General features: G+C 59.3%; 1 protein-coding gene across 1 annotated transcript in view; it reads right to left on the bottom strand.

Annotated features, from left to right (window-relative positions):
• Positions 1-76: 76 nt before the first annotated feature.
• The window catches only part of LOC311513263 (glycerol-3-phosphate acyltransferase 2, mitochondrial-like), a 174,957-nt gene continuing 152,679 nt past the window's right edge, over positions 77-22,354 (bottom strand). Inside the window, exons 11-26 of the mRNA XM_084614960.1 lie at positions 19,094-19,193; positions 17,283-17,419; positions 16,873-16,972; positions 15,175-15,384; positions 14,139-14,249; positions 12,493-12,578; positions 11,573-11,691; positions 5,864-5,934; positions 5,136-5,397; positions 4,560-4,708; positions 4,334-4,411; positions 3,611-3,742; positions 1,887-2,007; positions 1,189-1,254; positions 595-650; positions 77-383 (exon numbers count right to left, since the gene is read on the bottom strand). Coding sequence (XP_084471086.1) covers positions 267-383; positions 595-650; positions 1,189-1,254; positions 1,887-2,007; positions 3,611-3,742; positions 4,334-4,411; positions 4,560-4,708; positions 5,136-5,397; positions 5,864-5,934; positions 11,573-11,691; positions 12,493-12,578; positions 14,139-14,249; positions 15,175-15,384; positions 16,873-16,972; positions 17,283-17,419; positions 19,094-19,193 — 1,915 coding nt within the window. The 3' untranslated portion in view covers positions 77-266. The remainder of the gene's footprint in view (positions 384-594; positions 651-1,188; positions 1,255-1,886; positions 2,008-3,610; positions 3,743-4,333; positions 4,412-4,559; positions 4,709-5,135; positions 5,398-5,863; positions 5,935-11,572; positions 11,692-12,492; positions 12,579-14,138; positions 14,250-15,174; positions 15,385-16,872; positions 16,973-17,282; positions 17,420-19,093; positions 19,194-22,354) is intronic.

Consider the following 22,354-nt stretch of genomic DNA (forward strand, 5'->3'; position numbering starts at 1 on the left):
TGAGCCCACCATGGCTGGTTTTTGGGGGGGAACTGCTGGCATGAGCCTGTCCAGTAAAAGCAGGCAGAGACCCAGGCATCAAGAGGTGATTTATTTTTATCTCAAACTCAACCCAGGTATTTCAGCCAAACAACAGGGGTCGTGCTGCGGTGGGTGGATGCCACCCCCGGCCTGGAGATGTTCAACAGGGGATCCTGCCGAAGGGGATTTTTGAAACCGTCACTCCAGGTGGCAGGACAGTTCCTCACACCCCGCCCAGAGCAGCTCTAGCTGGAGGTGAACTGCCCGATGAACTTCTCCAGTTGCTCCTGGTTCCCTTTGGTGCTGAAGGTTTCCGAGAGGTGGAGAATGGGCCCCGCTGGGCCTGGCTGTTCTCTCAGCACCTGGGGGTGGAGAGGGACAGAGGAACTGTCACTTTCCACCCGGGAAGGGGTGGGGGCTGCACAAGGAGAGACCATATCTGCCTGGTGGGCCAGGCTGAGGGGAGATTACAGGGAGGGACAGAACATCCCAGCAGCCATCCCTAAATTACCATGATGGGCTGAACCGACCTCCCCAGAATCACCAGGGTACAGACAGGTGGGGCACACTCACCCCCAGCTCCTTGAAGGTGCGGACGGAGCTCGCAGCCAGGCTCCTGTTCGTGCACTCTGGAAAGAGACGCAGTAACAACGTGAGGGCCAGGCGCAGCACAGGGCGGGCCAGGCGCAGCACGGGGCATGCCAGCCCCAAGCAACCCTCCCAACCCACCTCCTCCGGTTGTTTCACTCCCACTCCTTTAGTTCTGGTCTGGGGCCTACAACGCAGCCTGGGCAGGTAAGACCCCATTTCAGCTGCCCGCGTGGGGCTCCTGTGGGCTGCAGGAGGGAAGACAGGGACCCCCCCATCCAGTATGCTGCCTCTCTGCCCAGTAACTCCATGGATCGAGGGTCCTTCCTGCCCCCTGCAGGTTTACAGCCCAGCTCCGTGTTTGCCCACCAGCAGCTGGAGCTGGCAGACAGGGAGAGCGATTTCTTGACCCGTGCCCAGAGAAGCCCGTCACTTCCTGGTGCTGTTCCCGATCTGCCCTAGAACTCCAGCCGGGGAGGCCGCTGGGATGAAGCCTCCCTAGCAGGGCGAGGAAAGGGTTGGACACGGGGCGCGGCAGCAGCTCCCTAGCAGCACAGGGAGGCTGGATCTCAAACTCACCGAAGGAGCCGTCCTCTCTCGCCTTCCTCACCAGGAACCGCTGCAGCTTCTCCAGGTACTCCAGCTCTGGGGGAGGCAAGCAGAGAGCGTGGGAGAGGAACGCGAGGGGGAGCCCAGCCAAGGAACCAACATTCTGGGTCTGCTCCTCAGCCTAGGGACGTCGGGGCAGCTCTCACCTCGGTAGGGCTACACTGATTTACAGCGGCGGCCTCCTCTCCACACAACAAGCCCAGCCAGGAAAATGAGCCCCTGGGCGCAGCGGGAGACCCAAGCTGCATGCCCCCGAAGGAGCTAGAGCCATGGCTGTTCTCCCAGCACAGGCGTGGGTCATGAGCCCTGCTGAGTGACCTAGGGCAAGGCATGTTGCTGCTCTGTGCCTCGGTTTCCCTGGTGGTAGATCCCAGGGCTAGGAGAGTCCAGCCGTTAAGGGGGAAAGCACCACATTTCATGTGCCCGGCGCTATTTGGGGTTTGGCAGGGAGCCCCAGTGCTGGCTGGCAGACACGGTCCGAGCCGCTGCCTGCGAGCCCCCCCATTCAGCTGGACCCAGCACCGCCCTTGGGTGTCAGGCCCCAAGTCTGCTCTCGTTGACCCCATACAGCGCGATTCCCCTTGGATCTTACAGGCCTAGAGGGGGAGCTCAGCCCCTGGCTTTGCTAACACACTGGTGAATGCAAGGTGCGGGGTGGGGTTTCCTACCTCGCTCAGGGCAGCCAGACTCCGCCAGGAAGGCAGCGGCTCTCTCAAAGGTCTTCAGCAGGGGGCCTAGGAGGCCGCAGAGGAAGAGGAAGAAATCGGGGCAGTTGTCCAGCTGGCTTATCTGCAGGGAGAGGGAATGCCTGGGCTCAGCCTGGCTGGACCTACCCTTGGACGGGAGGTGGTGAAATAGGGCTCTGCTAGTCACAAGTGAAATGAGTTTGGTGGGACTCAACTTCCTCTCAAGGGGAGAGCTGCCAACATCACATACAACAGGGAAGGGCCGGGGCTGGGACAACGGGGGGCTGTGGGTCAGGACTGAAGGGCAGTGGCAGAGCTATGGGGGAGCCCAGGGCTAGGATATTGGGGGGCAGCAGGTCAGGAGTAAGGGGAATTGGTAGAGCTGTGGGTCAGGATTGACCCTCACCACCTATTTACCTTATGTCCCCAACTCAGGCTGGTCTGAATCTTGCCCCAAGGGCCACCCCATCTGTCTGTTGCCGGGGGGGGAGGTGTCTGCTCTCAGTGTCCACATCACCCGACCCCCGACAGCAGAGAGAGGGTTTGGGGGTAGCTCACAGGGCAGGAGACACCCGGGTGTCTCCGAACGGGGGGGGGCTGGGGCAGCCCCTGTTCCCGCTCCCCCTGGCTCCTAGCCTGGCAGTTTCAGTGACACCATCACTCGCTGAGCCAAGCAACACGCCAGAGAGCGACCGTAACCACCTGCCACAGTGTCGGGGACAGACGCTGGATCCACGCGAGGGGAAGAGCCTCCGGCTGACCAGAAGATGGTGCTGCAGAGCCAGACGCAGGCTCCCGCAGCCCATGCACAAGTGTGACGAGTTCAGAGGACTCCGTTCTCAGCCCCCGCCCGTTAATTACAGAGAACTTTGCTCCAGTTTGGAGGAGCAGCCCACGCAGCTGGCATTTTCAAGAGACAGGTTGTGAACCTGGGCTGTGCCGTGTGATCGTGGGGAAAACAATAGGAGCGGGAATTAATATGATAATTTGATGTTCTCTTACAATGAGGCTGGGTTGGGAGGGCGACAGATCCCCTCCCACGTGCCGCCAGACCAAAAGGAGAACGTGTTCCCCCAGCAGCAGGGAACTGACAGCCCAGAGAGGCCTTGCCCCCCCGTGCAGGAGCGTGGGGGGTCATGGGGCAGGTGGATGCTGGTGCACAGGGACTGGAGAGCCCAGGCCAGGGGACGAGGAAACCGACCAGGGGGAGCATGCCTAGTGGTTAGCCATGTTGCCATGACGCTGTGCCATCTAAACACTGAGCTTAGAGGAGGTGACAGGGAGCCAGGACTCCTGGGTTCTCTTCCCATCTCTAGGAGAGGACAGCAGTGTTGGGAAGTGGGGTTAGAGCAGGGGGGGTAAGCTGGGAGTCAGGACTCCTGGGTTCTATCCCCGGCTCTGGGAGATGCAGTGGAGTCTAAAGGTCGGAAGGGGAGGGCTGGGCTGGGATTCAGAACTTCTGGGTTCTAGTCCCGGCTCTACACCAGCTTGCCGAGTCCCTTCCCCTCAGCCGTGCCTCAGTTTACCCAGCTGCAGCAGGAGACCTCCCTGGCAGGCTGCGAGGTGCAACGACCAGCTGGACAGGCAGTTTCCTTGCAGACAGGTAGGAAGGATGGCCCCTCGGGTCTGGAGAACGGCAGAAGGGGCAGGGGTGGCTGGCCAGGAGGAGCTAACGCCAGGCAGCCTGATCCCCGCCAGGGTGGTACCTTGAAGCGGCGCTTGCCGGCGTCCTCGTCGTAGTCGCTGTCGCTGTCGTTGAAGTCCTCCATCTCCTTCCACAGCAGCTTCCGCGGGAAGCGCCTCCGGGCGGTGTCGCAGGCCAGCCACTCGCTGGGGGCCTAGGGGAGAAACTGGCTGCCCTGAGCCCTTGGGGCTGGGAACTCCAAGCGGCTGGCAGTCCTCTGGGCGCAGCTCACCCGGCATGCACGCCCTGGTGGGGGCGGAGAGGCTCAGAGCTCCCCACTCCTGCCAAGGTGGTGCCAACCCATCCCCGTGTCAGAGCCTGGGGGAGAGCAGATGGCTCTGGAGACCGGGAACCAGGACACACCTTCCTCTCGGACTCAGCCACCGGTGGGTTCTCAAACCAGTGTCCTCCCTAGCGGGCAAGGCTGGGAAGACTGAACTAACTGGCCATGGCCGTTGGCGGGGATCGCCCCTGCCAGGAGCACGTTGTTCAGCAGAGATCAGGGATGCCGGGCCCCATGGCTAACCAAAGGACTTGGTCTCCCAGCGGGCACCTTTCCCAGCACTGAGGATTCCCCTGCAGGCAGCAGGTGGGCGACGGTGCCCTGGGAAAGGGCCTGGCAGCTTGCACGGGGCAGGCGGGCGACCGGCTGACCCAAGGGAAGGCACCAGAGGCTGGACTCGGCCCCGGACAGCAGGGGGCGTGTTCGGTGCCAGGGACATTAGGGCCTGCGTCCTTCACCTACCTCCTCCGCGACCAGCAGCCCACACTGGATCAGCTTGTCCAGCACATCCTGGCCGTAGCAAGAGACCGACTGGCAGGGCTGCCGGAGGAGACAAACAAGTCAGTGCGGCCCGGCGGGATGCAGAGCGAGAGCAGAGGGTCACTGGGGGGTGGGCACCCCTCAAGAGGAGCAATGCGATGGAGCAGCCCCCCCCCCGGCCTCTCCCAGGGTGTCGCGGGGGCCCTACCTGGAGCAGGAGGAAGTCTCTGGGCAGCAACTGGAGCAGTGCCAGGACCTTGCGGCTCAGCTCCTCCTGGCTCAGGACGACAGCCGCGGGCAGCTCGGCGGGGCCCAGGAAGGGCAGCATCTCCACCAGCAGGGCGTTGATGGCGCAGGCTGTGGGGGGGGGGAGGGCTTGGGGCATCGTCACTGCCCAGTCTCCTCCCCTGCCCCCCAGCTCCAAACACATGGCGCGGGGGGCAATTGACAGCCCACCTCCCAGGTCACCTGCCCCCCAACCCCACACACGGTGGAGGGGGCAATGGGCAGCCCCCCCCAGTCACCTGCCCCCCAACCCCACACACATGGTGCGGGGGGCCACAGGCAGTCCTGCCCCTCCATATCACCTGCCCCACAACTTCATACACATGGGGGGGTATGGGGAGCCCCCTGCCCCTCCAAGTCATCTGCCCCCCAACCCCACACACACGGTGCGGAGGAGGGGGCATGGACAGCCCCTCCCCTCCCCAGGTTCACCTGCCCCCCAACAACCATACGCACGGTGTGGGCGCTGTGGGCAGCCCCTCCCGGCCGGGTCACTCACCCCCCACGGCCTCGCAGGTGAAGACGGGCAGCAGGGCGGCGCTGTGACAGCCCAGCTCCCTCACCGCCGCCTCCGTCTCCCTGGGGGCCACCAGGACGTCCCCCCGCGAGAGGCGGTGCAGGGAGACGCAGCCCCGCAGCAGGCAGAGGGCGTGCAGCACCAGGTCGCGCAGCCGCCCCGAGAAGCCCACGTCGCAGTTCCGCAGCAGGGTCTCCTCCACCAGCCAGGAGAAGTCGGACATGAGCCGGGACAGGAAGACGCCCTGGCGGGGTGGGGAGGAAGGAAGAAAAAGAAAGGGGGGGGGCTTGAAACCACCAGCCAGCAGGACATGCCCCCCTCCAGGCAACAGAGAAAGGGAGACGAAGAATCCACTCCCCCCAGGCAAAGGGAGCTCTGAAACCAGCCCCGAGCCGGAAAATCGCCTGGGAGAAGGACGCACCCCACGAAAGGAGAACGACAAATCCCCCCTCCTCCCTGTCAATGGAGACGGGAAGACCCGAAACCTCCATTCAGCCACTGACTCCATCAAGGGGGGGGTCCCTTAAAACCACCATCCAGATAGCAGCTCTCCTGTAACGTGAGGGCCCTTGAAACCACCATCCAGCAGGTCATCCCCAACCTGCCCCCCTCGGTCAGACCACCCCCTAAAGCAAGCAGCTTCCTCCCACACCTGCCTCCAGGACCCCTCCCTCTCCTTCCAGGCCCCGCACCCTCCCGCTTCCCCCTACCTCACGGTGTTTGTGCAGCAAGAGTGCAGACATGATCGCCACGGCCATGACGGCAGAGCAGGAGACGCCGGCTGGAAGGGGATCAAGGAGTGTCCCGTTATCCCCCTCGACACACAGTCCCCTCCTCGCTCTCTTTCACCCTGGGGGGATCCTTAGCCAGGGCCCGAGCGCCTCCGGGAAAGCCCAGCGACCGCCTCGCAGGATCAAGCCCTGCGGTAAGACATTTCTGTGACCCCAGGAAACGTACGTGGGTGGGATGGGCCCTGAGCGGGGCTGCGGTGGGAGCAGGGATGGAGGCAGGGCAAAGGAGATGGATGGATTAAAAAGTCACTGACTTTAAGGCCAGACCAGTTGTGATCATCCCAGACCGGAGACCCTCCCCCGGGGATCCCTGGGCCCACTGACCTGCGGCTGAGCGAGTCAGTTAGAAACACACCCCAGACGCCGAGTGCCAGATGTGGCAATGATCCCACGCGGGGAGAGCCAGGCGACTGGTCAGAGCCATGGGAGAGGAGAGCAGATGCAGCACTGATTTGGGACGGGCTCGGTGGCGTCCCCAGATCTGCGGCCGATTCTCTGTGTGACCTGGGGTAAGGTGCCTGGCCGCTCCGTGCCTCAGTTTCCCCTGCTGTGAAATGCAGGTGATGCTGCCTCTTCTCTGCAAGGCTCGGAGATCTCCAGAAGAAAAGGATGACAGGCTGTTCTGAGCAGCTAAGCTCTATTTCCCTCAGCGGGTGCCATTCATGGACGCCGATGCAGACGCAAGAGGAAAACTGACCTGCAAGCCCTGGAGAACCCAACCCAGCACAGAAGAAACCCATCAAGAAGGAGAGAACGGGAGATGGAGCAAAGCATCTTCCCCAGCAGGACCACTGCCGAGAGAGGGATCAGCGTGGATCACGAGCCGCGTCAGGCCAGGCAGAGCATGCTACGTGCAGGACACGGGGCCACGCAGCGTCTCCAGCCCCATCTCTGCGTCCTTTTCAATCAGCGTACGGCGCAGGGTGCCCAACGGGAAGGGTTGGGAGATCCAGGGCAGGGCCTCCGCTCGCGTCCAGCGACCAGGGGAGGAGGGATCCCAAACCTGGCCAGCCCAAGAGGCGTTCTGACCTCGTCCCATTTCACACCACCGTTCGTCACGGCGCCGTGGAAGGAAAACAAATGTCAGCCTCCTGAAAGTTGCCCAATGGGGTTGTTGTCCTCCAGCTGGCTCTACGTTCCAGCCATGACCCCCAGCACCAGGAGATGAGAGCGCCTTGGAGCCTTGAGTGCATTTATCCTCTGCTGGAAGCAGAGGAACCCCAAGAGAGGAAAGAAAGAACGGGTCAGATCTGGAGCTCAGTGTCAAGCCAGTAATTCCACGCTCCCCGTTTCCAGCAGCACCGAACCGAGCAGAACGGGTGCTCGTCTCTGACTGCCCGAGGGTGTAACACGGAGCAGAATCCGGGCGCTGCTCCCGATTTACCGCAGATGTAGCAAAGAGCAGGGACTACCCCAACACCACCATCTAAAGGCTGCAGCAGCCGTAATGAAGAGCAAGCGTTTCAGAGCCCTTCAAAGCCCTGCGTCGCCAACCTGCCCAGTGCAGCACCAGGAGCTGCATCAAGCCCAGCCCCTGCCCTGTCCTGCCAACTGCTGGCTCTCACGCTGGCAGTGCGTCAGCATAGCCAGAGGACACGCGGCTGGCAACAGACATGAGGGGCTCCCGTGGCTGGGGCTGCGAGTCAGACAAAGATTAAAACCTGGTGCTGGAGGATCCCTGCCTGCAAAGGAGGACTTGAAAGGGCAAAGTTCACGGGTGAAAGTCTCAGAAGTCAGGCCTATCCGGTGGTACGGTCATTTTGTCAGCCCCGATCCAGCTGGCCATGCCCAAGGCATAATGGGAAGCAATCTGCTCCGAGCCATCAAAGAGGCACAGATTGGCATGAGAACCCTTAGGCAACTAGTGACGTTTGCTGCTAACAGAACCTGAACCATGGTGCTCGTTAAAGGTCCCCTGCAAATGTGGAAAAAAAATGGCATCTGGGCCTTTGTGCTGTATAAAGAAGAAAGGCCTGAAAAAGGTGCTTTTCTCTTCCTCAGGTTTGTTTTTTAACCTCAGAAACAGCAGCATCAGGACGTCTTGTCGTCCTTGGGCTTGTTTTGCTAGAGAACTTTTTGGAGGACTCGAGAGAGGTGAAGGGGATGGTGGGGTGAATCTGGAACAAAACGACTCTGGCTCCTTGTGTAAAACCACCCAATGTGAGTTAAAAGAAAAGGTAAGTTCTCATGGGAGCAGCAGCGGATAACCTAGGAATTGCCTAGGAATGAATCAGTGCAGGGTGCCAACCATTCTGTGAGAAACCAGAACCAGCTGCTTCAGAGGAAAGGAGCACGAGTGCTCCCTAGTGGACACTGATGGAATAACCTGCCCAGCAGGGAAGTTTCTTCCTGACCTCTATCCGCGAGTGTCTGGTTCGCGCCCTGAAGCATGGGGTTTTACAGAAACGGGTGTGTGCGGATGTTGTTCATTAGCTAGCAAAGTTTCCAATCCTCGCCTCTTGGCCTCAGTGGCATCATGTGGCAGTGTGATCCACCGGCAAATCACACCGTTATCCTCCGCAAGGAGTTGAGCTCTGGTGGGTGATATAGCTATGAAGTGGATACAGCGAGAGAACAGCTGTTTGGAGAAAGGGAGGGGAAAGAAATCCCCAAGATTCCATTGGAAATTTACCGTGGGACCAGAGCTAACCTGCCAGAACTGAGCCCTACAGGGGACTGATTCGCTGCGGGCAGCTCTCCGCACAGCAGAAGCGATCGATCGAGGCGAGGCTCTGTTTTGCAGAGGCCCTGCCTCCCGTCCGCGTTGTTATTTGGGCTCTTGCTTCCTGCGGAGTCAGCCGCTCTGCGCAAGCAGTCACGCAGCCGGTGCATTAGCACGTGTGGAGTGTTGTACTCAAATGACAGATAATTGGAAAGTCACATCCACCACGGGAGAGAGCGATAAACTGAAACACAAGCGCGACACGTGAAACGCAGCCTTTATGTAACCAGGCGACTGCGATGGCAATTTAACAAGCCTATTGTTTTCCCCAGCCTCCCTCGGAGGAACTTTTCGGCTTCTGCGCTCTCTAGCTGAACTTTCGGGAATAAAGTTAATTCTCGGTGGGTGAGAAAAAGGATGGACTTGCGGTGAAGGCTCTGGAATGAGAGCCAGGAGATCTAGGTTTAAATCCCCTCTGCCACTCGCTGGCCTGGGACAAGTCACTTGATTCTCAGACCAGACAGTAGCTCAGCAGGCCTGAAAAACAGACCTGGAAACTCTGCCGGGACAACGATCCTTCCCTTCTCAGGGGCTTTGGGCTCAGTAGGAAAAGCTGAGCCCACCCTCTCTCCCAGTCTCAGCACAGGGTAAAATCTTCCGCTCCAGTTTGCCTCGCGGCAGCCAGAACTCCCACCATCACAAGAGGGATGAGCCGTGCGTTTGATCTCTGAAAGCTGCCCAGGCCAGAGCAGGGAATAGGGCAGAGGAAGTTCTCAGAGTGACCCAAGAAATCTACAGCTCGTGCAGCCGGATCAAGGAGTCCTGAGTCCCTGCCTGTCCAGTTGATTTGATGCCTAGTCCTTGCCGAGCATTTTCCATCGGTCGCTCTCGAGGAGGTGCAGTGACTTGCCCATGGTCACCCAGCGGCAGGGCGGGGAATAGAGCCCAGGCCAGTCAGCCAAGGAGACCTTGGGGTTCAGATAGGGCCCAAACCAGAGCCCTCCTTCCTCAGCCAAAACTCCCACAGGCTCCCAGGAAGTGACAGCACTAGGCAACCGGCAGGCAGCAGCTGGCCTCTGCTGAGCCGTGGGTCTGCAACCCGAAACGTCCGGTGGCACCACTGTGGGGTTGTCTTTCAAGGCTCCCTGCCCACAAAGGGGTGCTGATTTGGTGCCAGCGGGGTTTGCTGGATCCGCCAGGCTGCACCCTCTCCCGCCCCCCATCTCTCTTTCAGCGCCTGCGGAGACGCCCGGGAAACAGACGCGTCAGCAGCTGGAGCCCCACAGTGTTGCACCCCCCGATGGATGCTGAACAGGAGGGTCTGGCCAGAGCCTTTTTTAAATGGAGTTGGACGCTAGCCTGATGAGACAAGGCCAATCACCCGGGGAAACGCTCTGAGAAGGCCCCTCTGCTTCCCATTCAGGGTCAGCCGATTTCCCACCCCCAGCAAGGAAGCTGCCTGTCCAACCAGGGCAGCTAACCCTGCCACAGAGTGCTCCCATAGCCCGTCACGCCTCTCCTCCTCCCACAGGGAAGGGATCTGCTTTCGGACCCAGCTGCTGGAGAATCTCTCGTCACGGAGCCTAGATGAGGAAGGAAATGATGGAGCCCAAGTCTGGGGATAGGAAAGATGCAGGAGATGCAGATTGTAAGGGATCTCCTGGCTCTGAAATGCTCCGGGCACCTGCCCGCTGGACGCAGGGCAGGCAAGGATCCGACGTTCTCAGCGCTCCAGCCCTGGGCGCACTGGGACGTTCCTGCTAATGTGCTTCCATGTGTTATTTACGTTGCTGTAGCCCTGAGAGGCCCCAGTCTGGGATCAGAGCCCCGCTATGCCATGTGCTGTACAGACATCATGCAAGGAAGGACTCCGCCCCAAGGAGCTCACGCAACCTGGGCCAGAGCCGTGGCTGCATTCGCAGGGAGGCCGCTGCGCTCGTCCATTAAGGACACTAGTGGGATCCCCCCGGCTGGGCAGCTCCTCTTGAAGTCTGTGACTCAGATCCGTGCGGTTCCCCTCTCTGAACAGCCGCGTCGGGTACAACCCCCCACCCCTACCCCCTGGCAATGGCGACAGCAGCAAACCAAGGCCTCGCAACAGCAGAACGATGGAGAAAGGGGAGGAGCTGGGAACCTGGCTCTGCCTCTCTCCTAGTTCCGTTAACGGCTGCCCTGGAGGCATCTGTGGGCCAGATTTGGACCTCAATCTGGTGTAAATCCAGAGTGACTCTGGATTAACCGCAGTGTAACTGAGAGGAGGTCTGGCCCTGCGTGGAGCTTACAAATCCCACCTGTCCTGCCGGGAGGTTCCACTGAACCCCACCGAGTTCCTGGCCACACCAAGACAGGCCCCCTCCAGCAGGGGCAATGCAGACTGAAGGCTCCAGGACCGTCTCTCCAGGTATCTGGGGCTCCCTCAGAGGCCTTGGTCCCATCCAGCGTGGCTGGAGCATAGGGGTCCTGCTCACTGCTGAGGCCTAAATGGGGAGTATGGAGTGAAGTATCCTCTAAGGGTGTCTCCTTGGACCCTCCCATTCCTCCCCCAGCAAGTTATGGGGCCAGGTACACAGACCTCCTGCTGCTGAGGGCAAGGCCAGCCCCGCCTGTGCCCATGGCCAGTCTCCAAACGAGCCCCCTTCCTCCACTCACCCTGCTTCGCTGAGACAGACCCCCGACGCTCAGACCAGCGGAGGCAGGACACGCAGACACAGTGGAGACAACCAGCGCAGACCGACCCAACGTGTGGGTTTAGAGAGTCCTGCTCCATCCTCTTTTCTGCCAGAGAACCGTGCTGAGCAGACCCACCGGCTCCCAGCTCCCGCAGGGACACATTCAGTTATTCAGTTCAACAGCTTGGTGGAAAGAGGCAGGGAATGGGGGAAGGGGGTGGGAAGGGGGCTCCCCGCTCCCACGCCTCCTCCCCCAAATCCGGCCACCCGGGAGATCAGCGCAGAGTTAGCACCTACCGCTTAGGGAGTGCAGGCCAAGTCTGCCCACTAGCACTCGCTCCTCCGCCTTCAGCTCCGCGGCAGCGCCGAGGCCTGGGTACCACTCCTCCCACTTCTCCCAGTCCAGCAGGTCGGGGCTGCGGAAATGGGACGACACAGGTGAGACCTATGGCTGACATAGGAGAGACGCAAACGCCCAGGGCCGGTGGAAGCCCTAGAGGCTCAATTCTTCCAGCTACAGGACACACTGAGCACGAGCCGTGGCAAAGCACGCTTCCCCCAGGTGCGTTCACCATGCCTCAGGCCAGAGCTAGGAAGAGAACTGCCAGTCTGGACCAAGGCCTGGCTCCCGCCCCTGGCAATGGCCAGTCTTCAGAGGCAGGGACCCTAAACCTGAGCATGCACAGCCCCTGAGGTCTGAGGTTTAGTCTCTCGGATCCACCTCTCGGGAGCAGCCCATCCAGCCCCTGGCTTCTCTGCTGAAGGGCGGGTGGGTTTTGCCAGGACCGGCCTGAAACCCAGCAAACCCATTTCACAGCCAGCCGGAGCGAGGCCAGCAACGCGGCGGTGAAAGGCTCTCTGTTCTATCACGAGCCGCCCGGGCCACGCGTGCCCCTCCCGTGCTCTTTGGGCATCCAGGCTCAGGCTGAGCTCCTGCTAAAACCGACAGCAAGGGTCAGTCACCCCAGAGGACAAGGGACACCACTCAGCAGCAGAGCGGGTATCCAGGCCTAGCTCAGAGCACAGGGTCCCAGCGGGGCTTTGCTAGTGGGAGCTGGAGCAGTTCCGGCTAAACGGGCTGTGAATCTAGCTGGGGTTCGTGACACGCCCGATGCACCCAGAGGGTCTTTCTGCAGCCCCTTCCTTGCAGTCTTCTCTGACCAATGGCCCCAGCTCCCCTTGCCCCCTGCCCCCCTTGGGATCTGGGTTGGGGCTACCTTTTGCCGAGGATGACGGGCAGAAGCAGCTCCTCCAGGGACTTCTGCGAGCAGCTCCGTCTGAAGAGACTGTTTGCTGTGTACTCCTGGGATCAAGGAACACAGAGGGATAAATACCGGAGAGCGAGAGGAATGATTTAAGCTCAGTACCAATGTGGACACAAGAACAAATGGATATAAACTGGTCATTGGGAAGTTTAGACTTGAAATTAGACGAAGGTTTCTAACCATCAGAGGAGTGAAGTTTTGGAATAGCCTTCCGAGGGAAGCAGTGGGGACAAAATATCTATCTGGCTTTAAGATTAAACTCGATAAGTTTATGGAGGAGATGGTATGATGGGATAACATGATTTTGGTAATTAATTGATCTTTAAATATTCATGGTAAATAGGCCTAATGTTAGATGGGGTGGGATCTGAGTTACTACAGAAAATTCTTTCCTGGGTATCTGGCTGGTGAATCTTGCCCATATACTCAGGGTTCAGCTGATCGCCATATTTGGGGTCGAGAAGGAATTTTCCTCCAGGGCAGATTCGAGGAGGCCCTGGAGGTTTTTCGCCTTCCTCTGTAGCACGGGGCACGGGTCACTTGCTGGAGGATTCTCTGCTCCTTGAAGTCTTTAAACCACGATTTGAGGACTTCAATAGCTCAGACATAGGTGAGAGGTTTTTCGTAGGAGTGGGTGGGTGAGAGTCTCTGGCCTGCGTTGTGCAGGTCGGACTAGATGATCACAATGGTCCCTTCTGATCTTAGTATCTATGAATCGCTACTGGCCTGGCTAGACACCAGGCAGCCAAAGGCTCCCAAGGCCTCTGCAGGCCGATCAGGAGCAGCGGTGCTAAGGGAGCCCCCATACTGCGCTCGCTAACCTGCGCCCTCCTCGCTCCCCTCCGTGGCCCACCCAAGGAGTCTGGGGGTATGTCTACACTGGAACTAGACACCCACGGCTGGCCCGTGCCAGCCGACTCAGGCTCAGGCTGTTTAACTGCAGTGCAGACAAACCAGCTCAGGCTCCGGCTGCAGGTTTGTCTCAGGTTTGCACTCAGTGACTGAGCCCAGACGTCTATGCTGCAATTAAACAGCCCCGTGAGCCCAGGTCACTTGGCACGGGCCAGCCGCAGGTTAACTGCAGTGGAGACATACCCTGTGTGGCCCATTCGGCTAATTTCAAGCCTTGCCAGCGAGGCCACGAATTCCCCAGGCCTCCATCTGCCCAATCCCAAGCTACAAACGCAGTGGGGCCCCCACAAGGTCCCTGGATTCCATATATTCAGGCCAATCCCCAAACATAAAACGACCGGATTCCCCATGCCAATCATCCCAAGCCACTTAGGGCACGTCTACACAGCAGCTGGCCACCGACCAGCCCAGGCAGACAGACTTGCGCTCGCTCGGGTCATTGGAGCGCTGCAGGGCTCTCGCTGTTTAACTGCAGTGTCTGGGCTTGGACTAGCCTGCGTCTATTTCCTCAGGCTCGCTCGAACCTGCAGCGGAGACATACCCCTAGTCCCCAAATTCCACCAAGATCATGACACGCAAGAATCTTGTGCCACTAGATTCCCCAAGATCTAGCCAGGAATTGCCAAATCCCTGGACCTGGACAGTCAGAAGCCCTAGGCCAAGAACCCCAGAAGGCTGCCCAATACCTGCAAGGAGAAAGGTTGTGCAAAGTCCACCCGGACACAGCCAAACTCCCGACCCAGGGCTCGGCGAACGGCCAGGAGACAGGACCAGAGGCCAAAAGGCTGAGCTGAGCCCTAGGAGAGCAGATGGGCAGAGTCTGTTAATCGGGCGCTGGTGGTGTTTATCGCCTCTATCAGTCAGAAGGCACATTAGCTCGGTAGAGGAACAGGCCTGCTCCATTGCAGAGCTGCAGGTGGTGATGCAGGAGGATCGGAGGGGACAGGCAGGTGAAGTTTTGCTTCTGCAGGGTGCTCAACCTAAACGCCCCTGCTCTGCAGGAGGGGAGCTGCCCTGCGCCCACACCCCTGCTCAGTTTGGGGGCTCCCGGGCGTGGATCTCAGGTGCTCTGCAGAACTGAAAGTCGTGGCTACCAGAGCCCTCGGCTTCCAGAGGTTTGGGACGTGCCCCCCTCCAGACCTTTGGGAAAGGCAGCTGGCCTGGTTCCCAGAGCCAGCAGCTGGTCAGCCAATACTGGAGGCAGGGAGCAGGCAGGAAAAAAAAAAAAAAAAAAAGAGAGAGAGAAGAGGGCTGGTGACCATGCCTGGAGAGATCCGCTGCCCTGGGTGCCCAGTGTCTGAGGAGAGGAGCTGGATTGTTGGGAATAGCCCAGCCAGACCAGAGAGGCAGTGGCCAAGGGGTGAGATCTGGGTCACAACAGAGACGCATGCCCAGGACTGTGGGTTTGGTACAGCTACAAGTGGGGTGCCCCGATCAGGAGGGCAGGAGAAAGTGGGTTTATTGGGGGGATCCCCTGCAAGGTGCAGAGCACGTACCCAAGTGAAGGGAAAGGGGGTGAGCGTAGGGCAGAACTGTCAGTGTCTATGCCAGACCCACCCCTCACTAGAGCCGGGAACACGACTCAAGAATCCTGGCTCCCGGCCCCCTGTTCTAACCACTAGACCCCACTCCCCTCCCTTGGCTAGGAACGGAACCCAGGAGTCCTGGCTCCCAGCTGCTCTGCTCTGGCCACCACTCCCCTTAACAGCTAGTAGTTCTTACTGAAAGCCCGCCATGGGACGCATTGGGGGCCACGTCGTAGGCAATGCCCACGGGCACCAGCATCACATCGGGGACAGCTCCAGCACGGACAGCGCCCAGCACCAGCGACAGCCACTCCCCACCAGGGGCGGAGAGCCGGGACACGCCGGAGACGGGCTCCTCCAGGAAGATCACCAGATGCTGCCGGCTCTTCAGCAGCTCCTCGATGTACTGCAGGTGGGAAGGGACCTCATGGGATTGGAGACAGGGTACAGCCGAGCTCCCCTTCGCCCTAAGACTTGGGAGCAAACAATATCCCCCCCTCCGCCCCCTGCCAGGTGGCAGAGAAGTGGTGGTTACTCCCTAGAAACGTCTGCTCCAGTCGCCACCCCGGGTGGCCCCGTCGGGCTCACCCCTGCTGCCCACCCTCATTCCTTACATCTCCCCAAGCCAATCGCATCCCCACCCCACCCCATCTCCTGCCCCCCAAGTCTCAGCTTCCCCCAATCCCTCCCCTCTTCCCACAGGCCAAAGGCCCCATCCCCCTGGGAGGCAATCCCATGGCCCGACAGATCTCACAGCCAGGGAGCACTTCCCGAGATCCAGCCCCAATGTCCTCCCGCGACGTCTGCTCTCCACCCCACCAGGAACTACCACTCAGGCAGCCCCCGCCCACCCCATGGCTCTTAGCCGGAACCAGGCCCTAAATCTGCCCAGGCAAGATCCGGGATTGATGCCTGCAGAGTCCTGCGTGAGCGACCGAAGAATCTACGCAATCCCCTAAAGGTCGGGCCACGCTCCACAAAGGGGCCTGATGTGAAGCGTGATGGAAAGACTCACACGGAGCTCAGCGGGCATCGGATTGCCCCCCCCACATAAATCCTAGAGAATTTAGCAGGAAATAAACCAACCACGATCTAAAGACCCCGTTCCATGTGGGACCCAAGCGAGAACTTTAGATGTCCTTTTGCAAAAAGCCAGAGCAAGACCCTGGAATAGCCAATGTGAGCATGAGCTTGGCACATAGGCGGCCCAGGTTCAAATCCCCGTTCTGCCGGATTCAGATCGGGGGTTCGAACTTGGGTCTCCCCCATCCAGCTGAGTGCCCTAACCATTGGGCTGCTAGCTATTCTGGGGGGCTCGCTCTGGTTTTTCACAAAGGAGTGGGATTCCTGGACGAGCCCCCAACAACTGTCCTAAATAACAATACTGGGTTCACACACAACTCCCGCACCCTCCCCACTCATCAGGTGGGGAAACCAAGGCAGGGTCAGCGACTCGGCCCAGGTCCCACAGTGAGTCAGTGGCAGAGGCAGAATTAAGCTAAGTGCCCAGGCGGTGCTTAACAAATGAACGAGAATCAAACCTGGGGAGGTCCTGGCTCCCAGACCTGTGCTCACTCTACAAGGAGGGTCAATCTAAGCAGGGCGAGGGTTGTTCTGATCCTAACCCTTACTCCGGAGCGACCTGCACCCCTCCCCTCCAACTGCTGGCATCTGCAAAGCTGGGGAGGGGACTGAGCCATACCCCGAGCTCCAACTGACGGGAATGGAAGCTGGGTGTCTAAGTCTCCTAGTCAGCTATGAAATCCTTAACCAAGTGCTTTAGGAGTCTCAAACTACTGGTTAAGGCTTTCACTATGCCGCCCCCCCCACCACGCAGGGCCAGAGTACAGTCCCACCCCTTGGCTCATGGCTCAGCCGCACGAACCCCACTTACGGAGGTGAGGATGGCCCTGGAGAGCGTGCCCCGTTCGCTGTCCGGCATGTGCTCTGCTCTGGGAGGCAAGAAAACCCCTCCCAGCCGGCTCAGCAGGGCCCTGCAGATAAAACAGGCACAGGCACTGCAGAGAGGCCAGCGCCCCCGACCTCCCAACTGCCCAATCCTGCCTGGCCCGCCCCCGGAGACAGGACAGCCGCCTCTCCCTCCCAGCCCCACCGCCCGTGGTCCCCCGGGGACCCGTTCCCGGGGGGAGAAGGGTTCCCAGGGAGAGGCCAGAAGAATGAAAGTAAAGGAAGACAAGCAGGAGAGGCGAGAAGCAGGTTGAGTGCAGGCTGGCCAGGTTGAATGCAGGCTGGGTGCTGGCCATGCAGAAGACAGATGCCTGTAACCCCAGTGCTAAGCCTTACCTGAGGCTTGGGGTATAGGCCTGGTATTCCCAGGTCACTCGGGACACCCCCAGGCCCTGAGAGAACAGTAGGAAGGGGAGCAGCAGCCCATCCAGCTGGGACTTGCGAGTCGAGAGGAAAACCAGCGGGACGTCGGGCTGGGAGGAAGGAGAAAACGAGAGGTGGTGTGCGGGGTACAGCCGAGGCCGCGTACCCGCACGGGCGAGCCCGGGCTACCCATGCTCTTCGGGGAGCGTCCGCGCAGCACCGGCGTGTACACCCGGCCACGCTGGCAGTGCACTGACGGGACAGGCATTTCTGGGAGCATTTCCCAGGGTTCTCTTAGCCCCTGGCCGGCTGTGGCCACTCCAAGGCAGGGTTCACGGCGTGTGAGAACCCATGAGGCTTGTGCAGAAGCGCGGATACCCCGCCAACGCCCCCACCTGCAGCGGGACGCTCCTGGAAACGGGCCAGGGACCCAGCGGCGGTGGAAAAGCGGCATGTGCGGACGGGAGGGGGATTTGTGCTTATACCTGCAACAGAGCCTTCATCCACACTACAGACGTCTCCACAGGCCAAGTGATGCCGGCTGAGCGAAGCACACAAAGGGGGACCCACTGCAGGCAATATACTGCACACCCATACAGGATCCTGGCCACTACTCCCCAAACAGCCCCCTGGCAAGTCACCGGATGCCTAGGGCCCAATCCTAAACCCACAGGGATTTTTCCATCCACTTCAATGAGTGTTTGATCAGACCCTTAAACGGGGCCGTCGTGACCAGAGACGAGCCCCATGCTCTAGATGTCAGCTGGAAAGGCCCCAGGGTGGAGAGGCACAGCGGAGCCTGAAGCCCCAAGGAATCAGATGTGCGGCCCCGCGAGCTAACTGCGCACTCTGCCAATGGTTCTGTCCACCTGGAGACCAAGCCCCCGTCTGCAACCGCCACACCTGCTATTTCAGAGGTCCCCAAACTGTGGGGCGCACCCCCCTAGGGGGGTGTGGAGGAACATCCGGGAGATGCAGGGGTGCCCGGGCTAGCCCCCTCAAGCAGCGGGGAGGGAGTGTCACCCAGCCCCTCCCTGCCCCCAGCTCTGATCCGGTCCGGCCCCCCGCCACATCCCCGGCTCCCGGCCCCGCACCAGCCCCCAGCCTCGGCCGCGGCTCCATTCCCAGCCCAGGGCCGAGGCTGGGGGCAGAGTCAGAGAGCGCTTTCACCGCTGCACGTGTAGACATGGCCTAAGTCTGGCGGGGGCGCTCAGGGGCCAGGGCACCCAACTGCTGCCAGCTTGAGATCTAGGAAACGTGTTTCAAAAGGGCTGAGTGACTCAGGGACTTAAGTCCCGCTGACTCACTAGGATTTCGGCTCCTAAGGCAGTTAGGCCCTGCTGAAAATTTGACCCTAAGGGATTTGCCTCCAGGCCGAACAAGGATTAAAGGCAGAGCTGGGAATGGAACCCAGTTCTGCGCCTCGTGCTGAGCCCACTGCATGGTCACCACAAGCGCCAGCATGGCGGGGGCTGGCGTAGTGAGAGGTGCCAGGTACCCTGCCTAAGGAGGAAGGGGAAGGATGGTCTGGTGGCTAGGGTTCCAATCCCTGCTCTGCCACAGGCTCCAGTGTGACCCTGGTCAAATCTCTTAGCCGCTCCATGCCTCAGTTTCCCACCTGTACAATGGAGATATCAGCCCCGCCCTGCCCCCCAAGCATGAGGCTAGAGGCTTTACAGACGCTCAGACACTAGGGTGGCGGGGCCCACCCAAGTGCCTTAGGCAGATAACACAAGGAACAGGGCTCTTGGCAGAGCTGTCTCAGGCCCCCCACTGCTCCTTACCGTCTGGGCTGCCCTGCGCACCATCTCCAGCTGCCCTTTGTGGAGCAGCAAGTTGAGGAACATGCGGTTCAGGAGTCTGAGCAGAGCCCAGCTGCAGAGCCTGGGGGAGAGGGAAAGAAAGGCCGGGGATCGGTCTCTCTAGGGCCCATGGATATCCCCTCCGCCCCCCAGTCTCTGTGCCCTACACTAGGAGGGGTCGCATTACACCTTTATACCACGGTCAGTAACCACTGATTCTAGGGATTTCAATTTCCCGTCTCCCCGCAGAGCAGGCTGTATTCCCCACCGAGCCCCACACGTTCACTACCTCTAGGGCTGGGAATTCACTCGCTCCTCCCTGCCACTTGCCCACGGGGGCTGGGCTGAGAATCTCCCAACTCGTTTCGCAGAAGCCTCGCTCCTCCCTGCCCCCTCCAGGCCTGACCCAGAACATAAGCCGGTGCCAGGGCGACCGTTCAAATGCATGCTGCACGCGAGAGCGGCTGGGAAACTCATCCTAGTTCAACACCGCCCCACCCGGCACTCGGGGGCCCAGACAGACCCTGCTGAAATCAACGTGCTACAGCTGCACCCACTCATTCTCCACACGCCAGGGACCCCGTCGCGCCAGGTGCTGCATATACACATGAGAGAGAAGCACGGCCTTGCCAGCTCTCATGGTTTGATTGCAAGTATCGCACTAATTGTCATATTAGGAACCTAGGCATGGAAGGGACCTCCGAGGTCATCAGCAGTCCCGTGGTGTCGCAGGCCACCCGGCAGGTTATCCCGTTTAGCAGCGTATCAAGGTCCATTTTAGAACTAGTTCAGCTTGTTTCCCCCCACCACTACTCCTGTTGATGGTTAGGAAACCGTCCTCATTTCCAGCCTACATTTCCTCACAGCCAGTTTATCCCCATTCGCTCTTGGGCCAAACATGGTCCTTGGGCTTCGATACCTCTTCCGCCCCCCTGGAGATTCTTAAAGCCCCAGCTTCCAGAGTCATGGGAATGCATGAGAATCTCAGCTTCTTTGATTGAGCAAAAATTTCCAGCCCTTGTAGTAGAGGTAGAAAAGCATGAAAATAGGACCCCAGCACAGCCTAGTGGCTCAGAAGCCAAAAGGAGAGGCCTCCTCCCCTTGATATTGTTTTTAATGTTACGTTTCAGAGTAGCAGCCGTGTTAGTCTGTATTCGCAAAAAGAAAAGGAGGACTTGTGGCGCATCTGAAGTGAGCTGTAGCTCATGAAAGCTTATGCTCAAATAAATTGGTTAGTTTTTAATGTTGTGATTTTTCTGGGGTTTGCAGCGCCGACACTGTATTACACTCTCCATCTTCCAGATGGGGAATGGAGGCAAGGAGAGGTTAAATGACTTACCTAAGCGACTCAGTGACAGGGGAGAGACTCAAAACGCAGACTTGCTGCGTCTCAGGCCAGGGCTACACGAGGAAATTAATTCAGCTTAACTACGTCACTCAGGGGTGTGAAAAATCCATCCTAAGAGCGAGATTTCATTCAAAGGCAGTGCGGTCTAGTGGTTACAGCACTAAACTGGGTCTCAGTCACCTAGGCCCAATTCTTCGCTCTGCCCCTGGCCTGTTGGGTGAGCTTGGGCAAGTCAGGTTCCCGCATCTGTGCCTCAGTTTCCCCATCTATACAACAGGGCTAATGGCACTCACCCACCTTTGTGAAGTGCTTTGAGATCTGCAGGTGAGAAGTGCTACATGAGCTAGGCATTATCATCACATTGCAATGTTCAACCCACGTCTTTAAGCTCCCATAAAGTAAATGAATAAACAGGAGCTCTGTTTGCAAAAAAAAAATTAACGCCTCTGCGTTATTAGGCCAAAAAAAAAAAAAACACAATAAAAATAAAATAACCCCAGCGTGCAAACCCAGAACCCACCTCCCCCATCCCCACCCCCGAGCTCCTGCGTGATGTTTACCAGAAATCTCTAAATGCTTTTATCCCTTGGGCAATTTCCCCACTTTAAATACTCAGACTGTTCGGAAAGGTTCTTTTATTACAGCTCAATCAGAGAAGCAATTAGGCCTCAATGGAAACTTTATCTGCCAATTTCTCAACAATCAAAAAAAAAAAAAAGTTCCCCTTTTCTTTTAGGTGAAGTCTTTGATGTTCACTTCCAGTGGGAAATGTTAGCACTCGTTAAACCAGGATGGGGCTACCCTGGCTCCGGACCAGAATAACGCATGGAGGTGCTGTATGGGCTTCCCCATGAAGCTCGGCCAATGCGCCACTCCATCCCGACCCGCCTGCAATTCTGCTAACGTCTCTCGGTTCCAACCCGCAGCCCACCCTGCTCCAGCCCTGAGCTGCTTCACGCACAGCACTGCTGGTACCCCTCAATCCTGACCTGCAATCCCCTGACCCCCCAGCCCCTGGCTCCCCTCCCCCGCAAGCTCTGCCGGTACCCCTCAATCCTGACCTGCAATCCCCTGACCCCCTAGCCCCTGGCTCCCCTCCCCCGCAAGCTCTGCCGGTACCCCTCAATCCTGACCTGCAATCCCCTGACCCCCCAGCCCCTGGCTCCCCTCCCCCGCAAGCTCTGCCGGTACCCCTCAATCCTGACCTGCAGCTAAGGTGGCCGTGGACACGTTCCCAGAACACTGGATGTGCCAGTACCCCCGGGAACAGCGTGACCCCAACCCCGCTGGCGTGACCCCACATGCACCATGCATTTGAGGTCATGCTGGAGGGGGAAGATTAGCATGCTCTTAAAAATGACGCCCCCTGTCGGTTACCTGTCAAAACCGCATCTGGTCTCCTCCCAGTCCTGCATAGGGGACGAACCCCTCAAGCAGGCGACTGTTCAATTTAATACAGGATAAGCAGTCTCCCCCACTAGCTCCCTGTGACACCAGCCCTGGGCTCCCTTCCCCATTAGCTCCCATCAGTACCCCTCAATCCCAACCTGCAGCCCTCCGGTACCCCAGCCCCAGGCTCTCCTCCCCCACTTGCTCCGCTGGGTACCCCTCAATGGCGACCTGCAGCCCCCTGCTACTCCAGTCCTGGACCTCTCCTGAGACGAACAAATCTCTGAACCACCACCCGATCCCAAACGCTCTTCACTGGGGACCCAAGCAAGATTCCACTTCCCAGCCCAGCCCAGCCCCCCAACTCCCATCTAAGTTTGAAACACAGGAAAAACATCCCCGACTCTGCAAGAAACTTAAAATACAAACACACACACACACAGGCTCCTAGCAGGGATCTGACTTGCCATCACCCCCACCGCCCACGTCTCTGCAAGGCACCTCCG

This window comes from Lepidochelys olivacea, assembly GCF_965140295.1.
Source record: "Lepidochelys olivacea isolate rLepOli2 genome assembly, chromosome: 26".
Classification (NCBI taxonomy): Eukaryota; Metazoa; Chordata; order Testudines; family Cheloniidae; genus Lepidochelys; species Lepidochelys olivacea.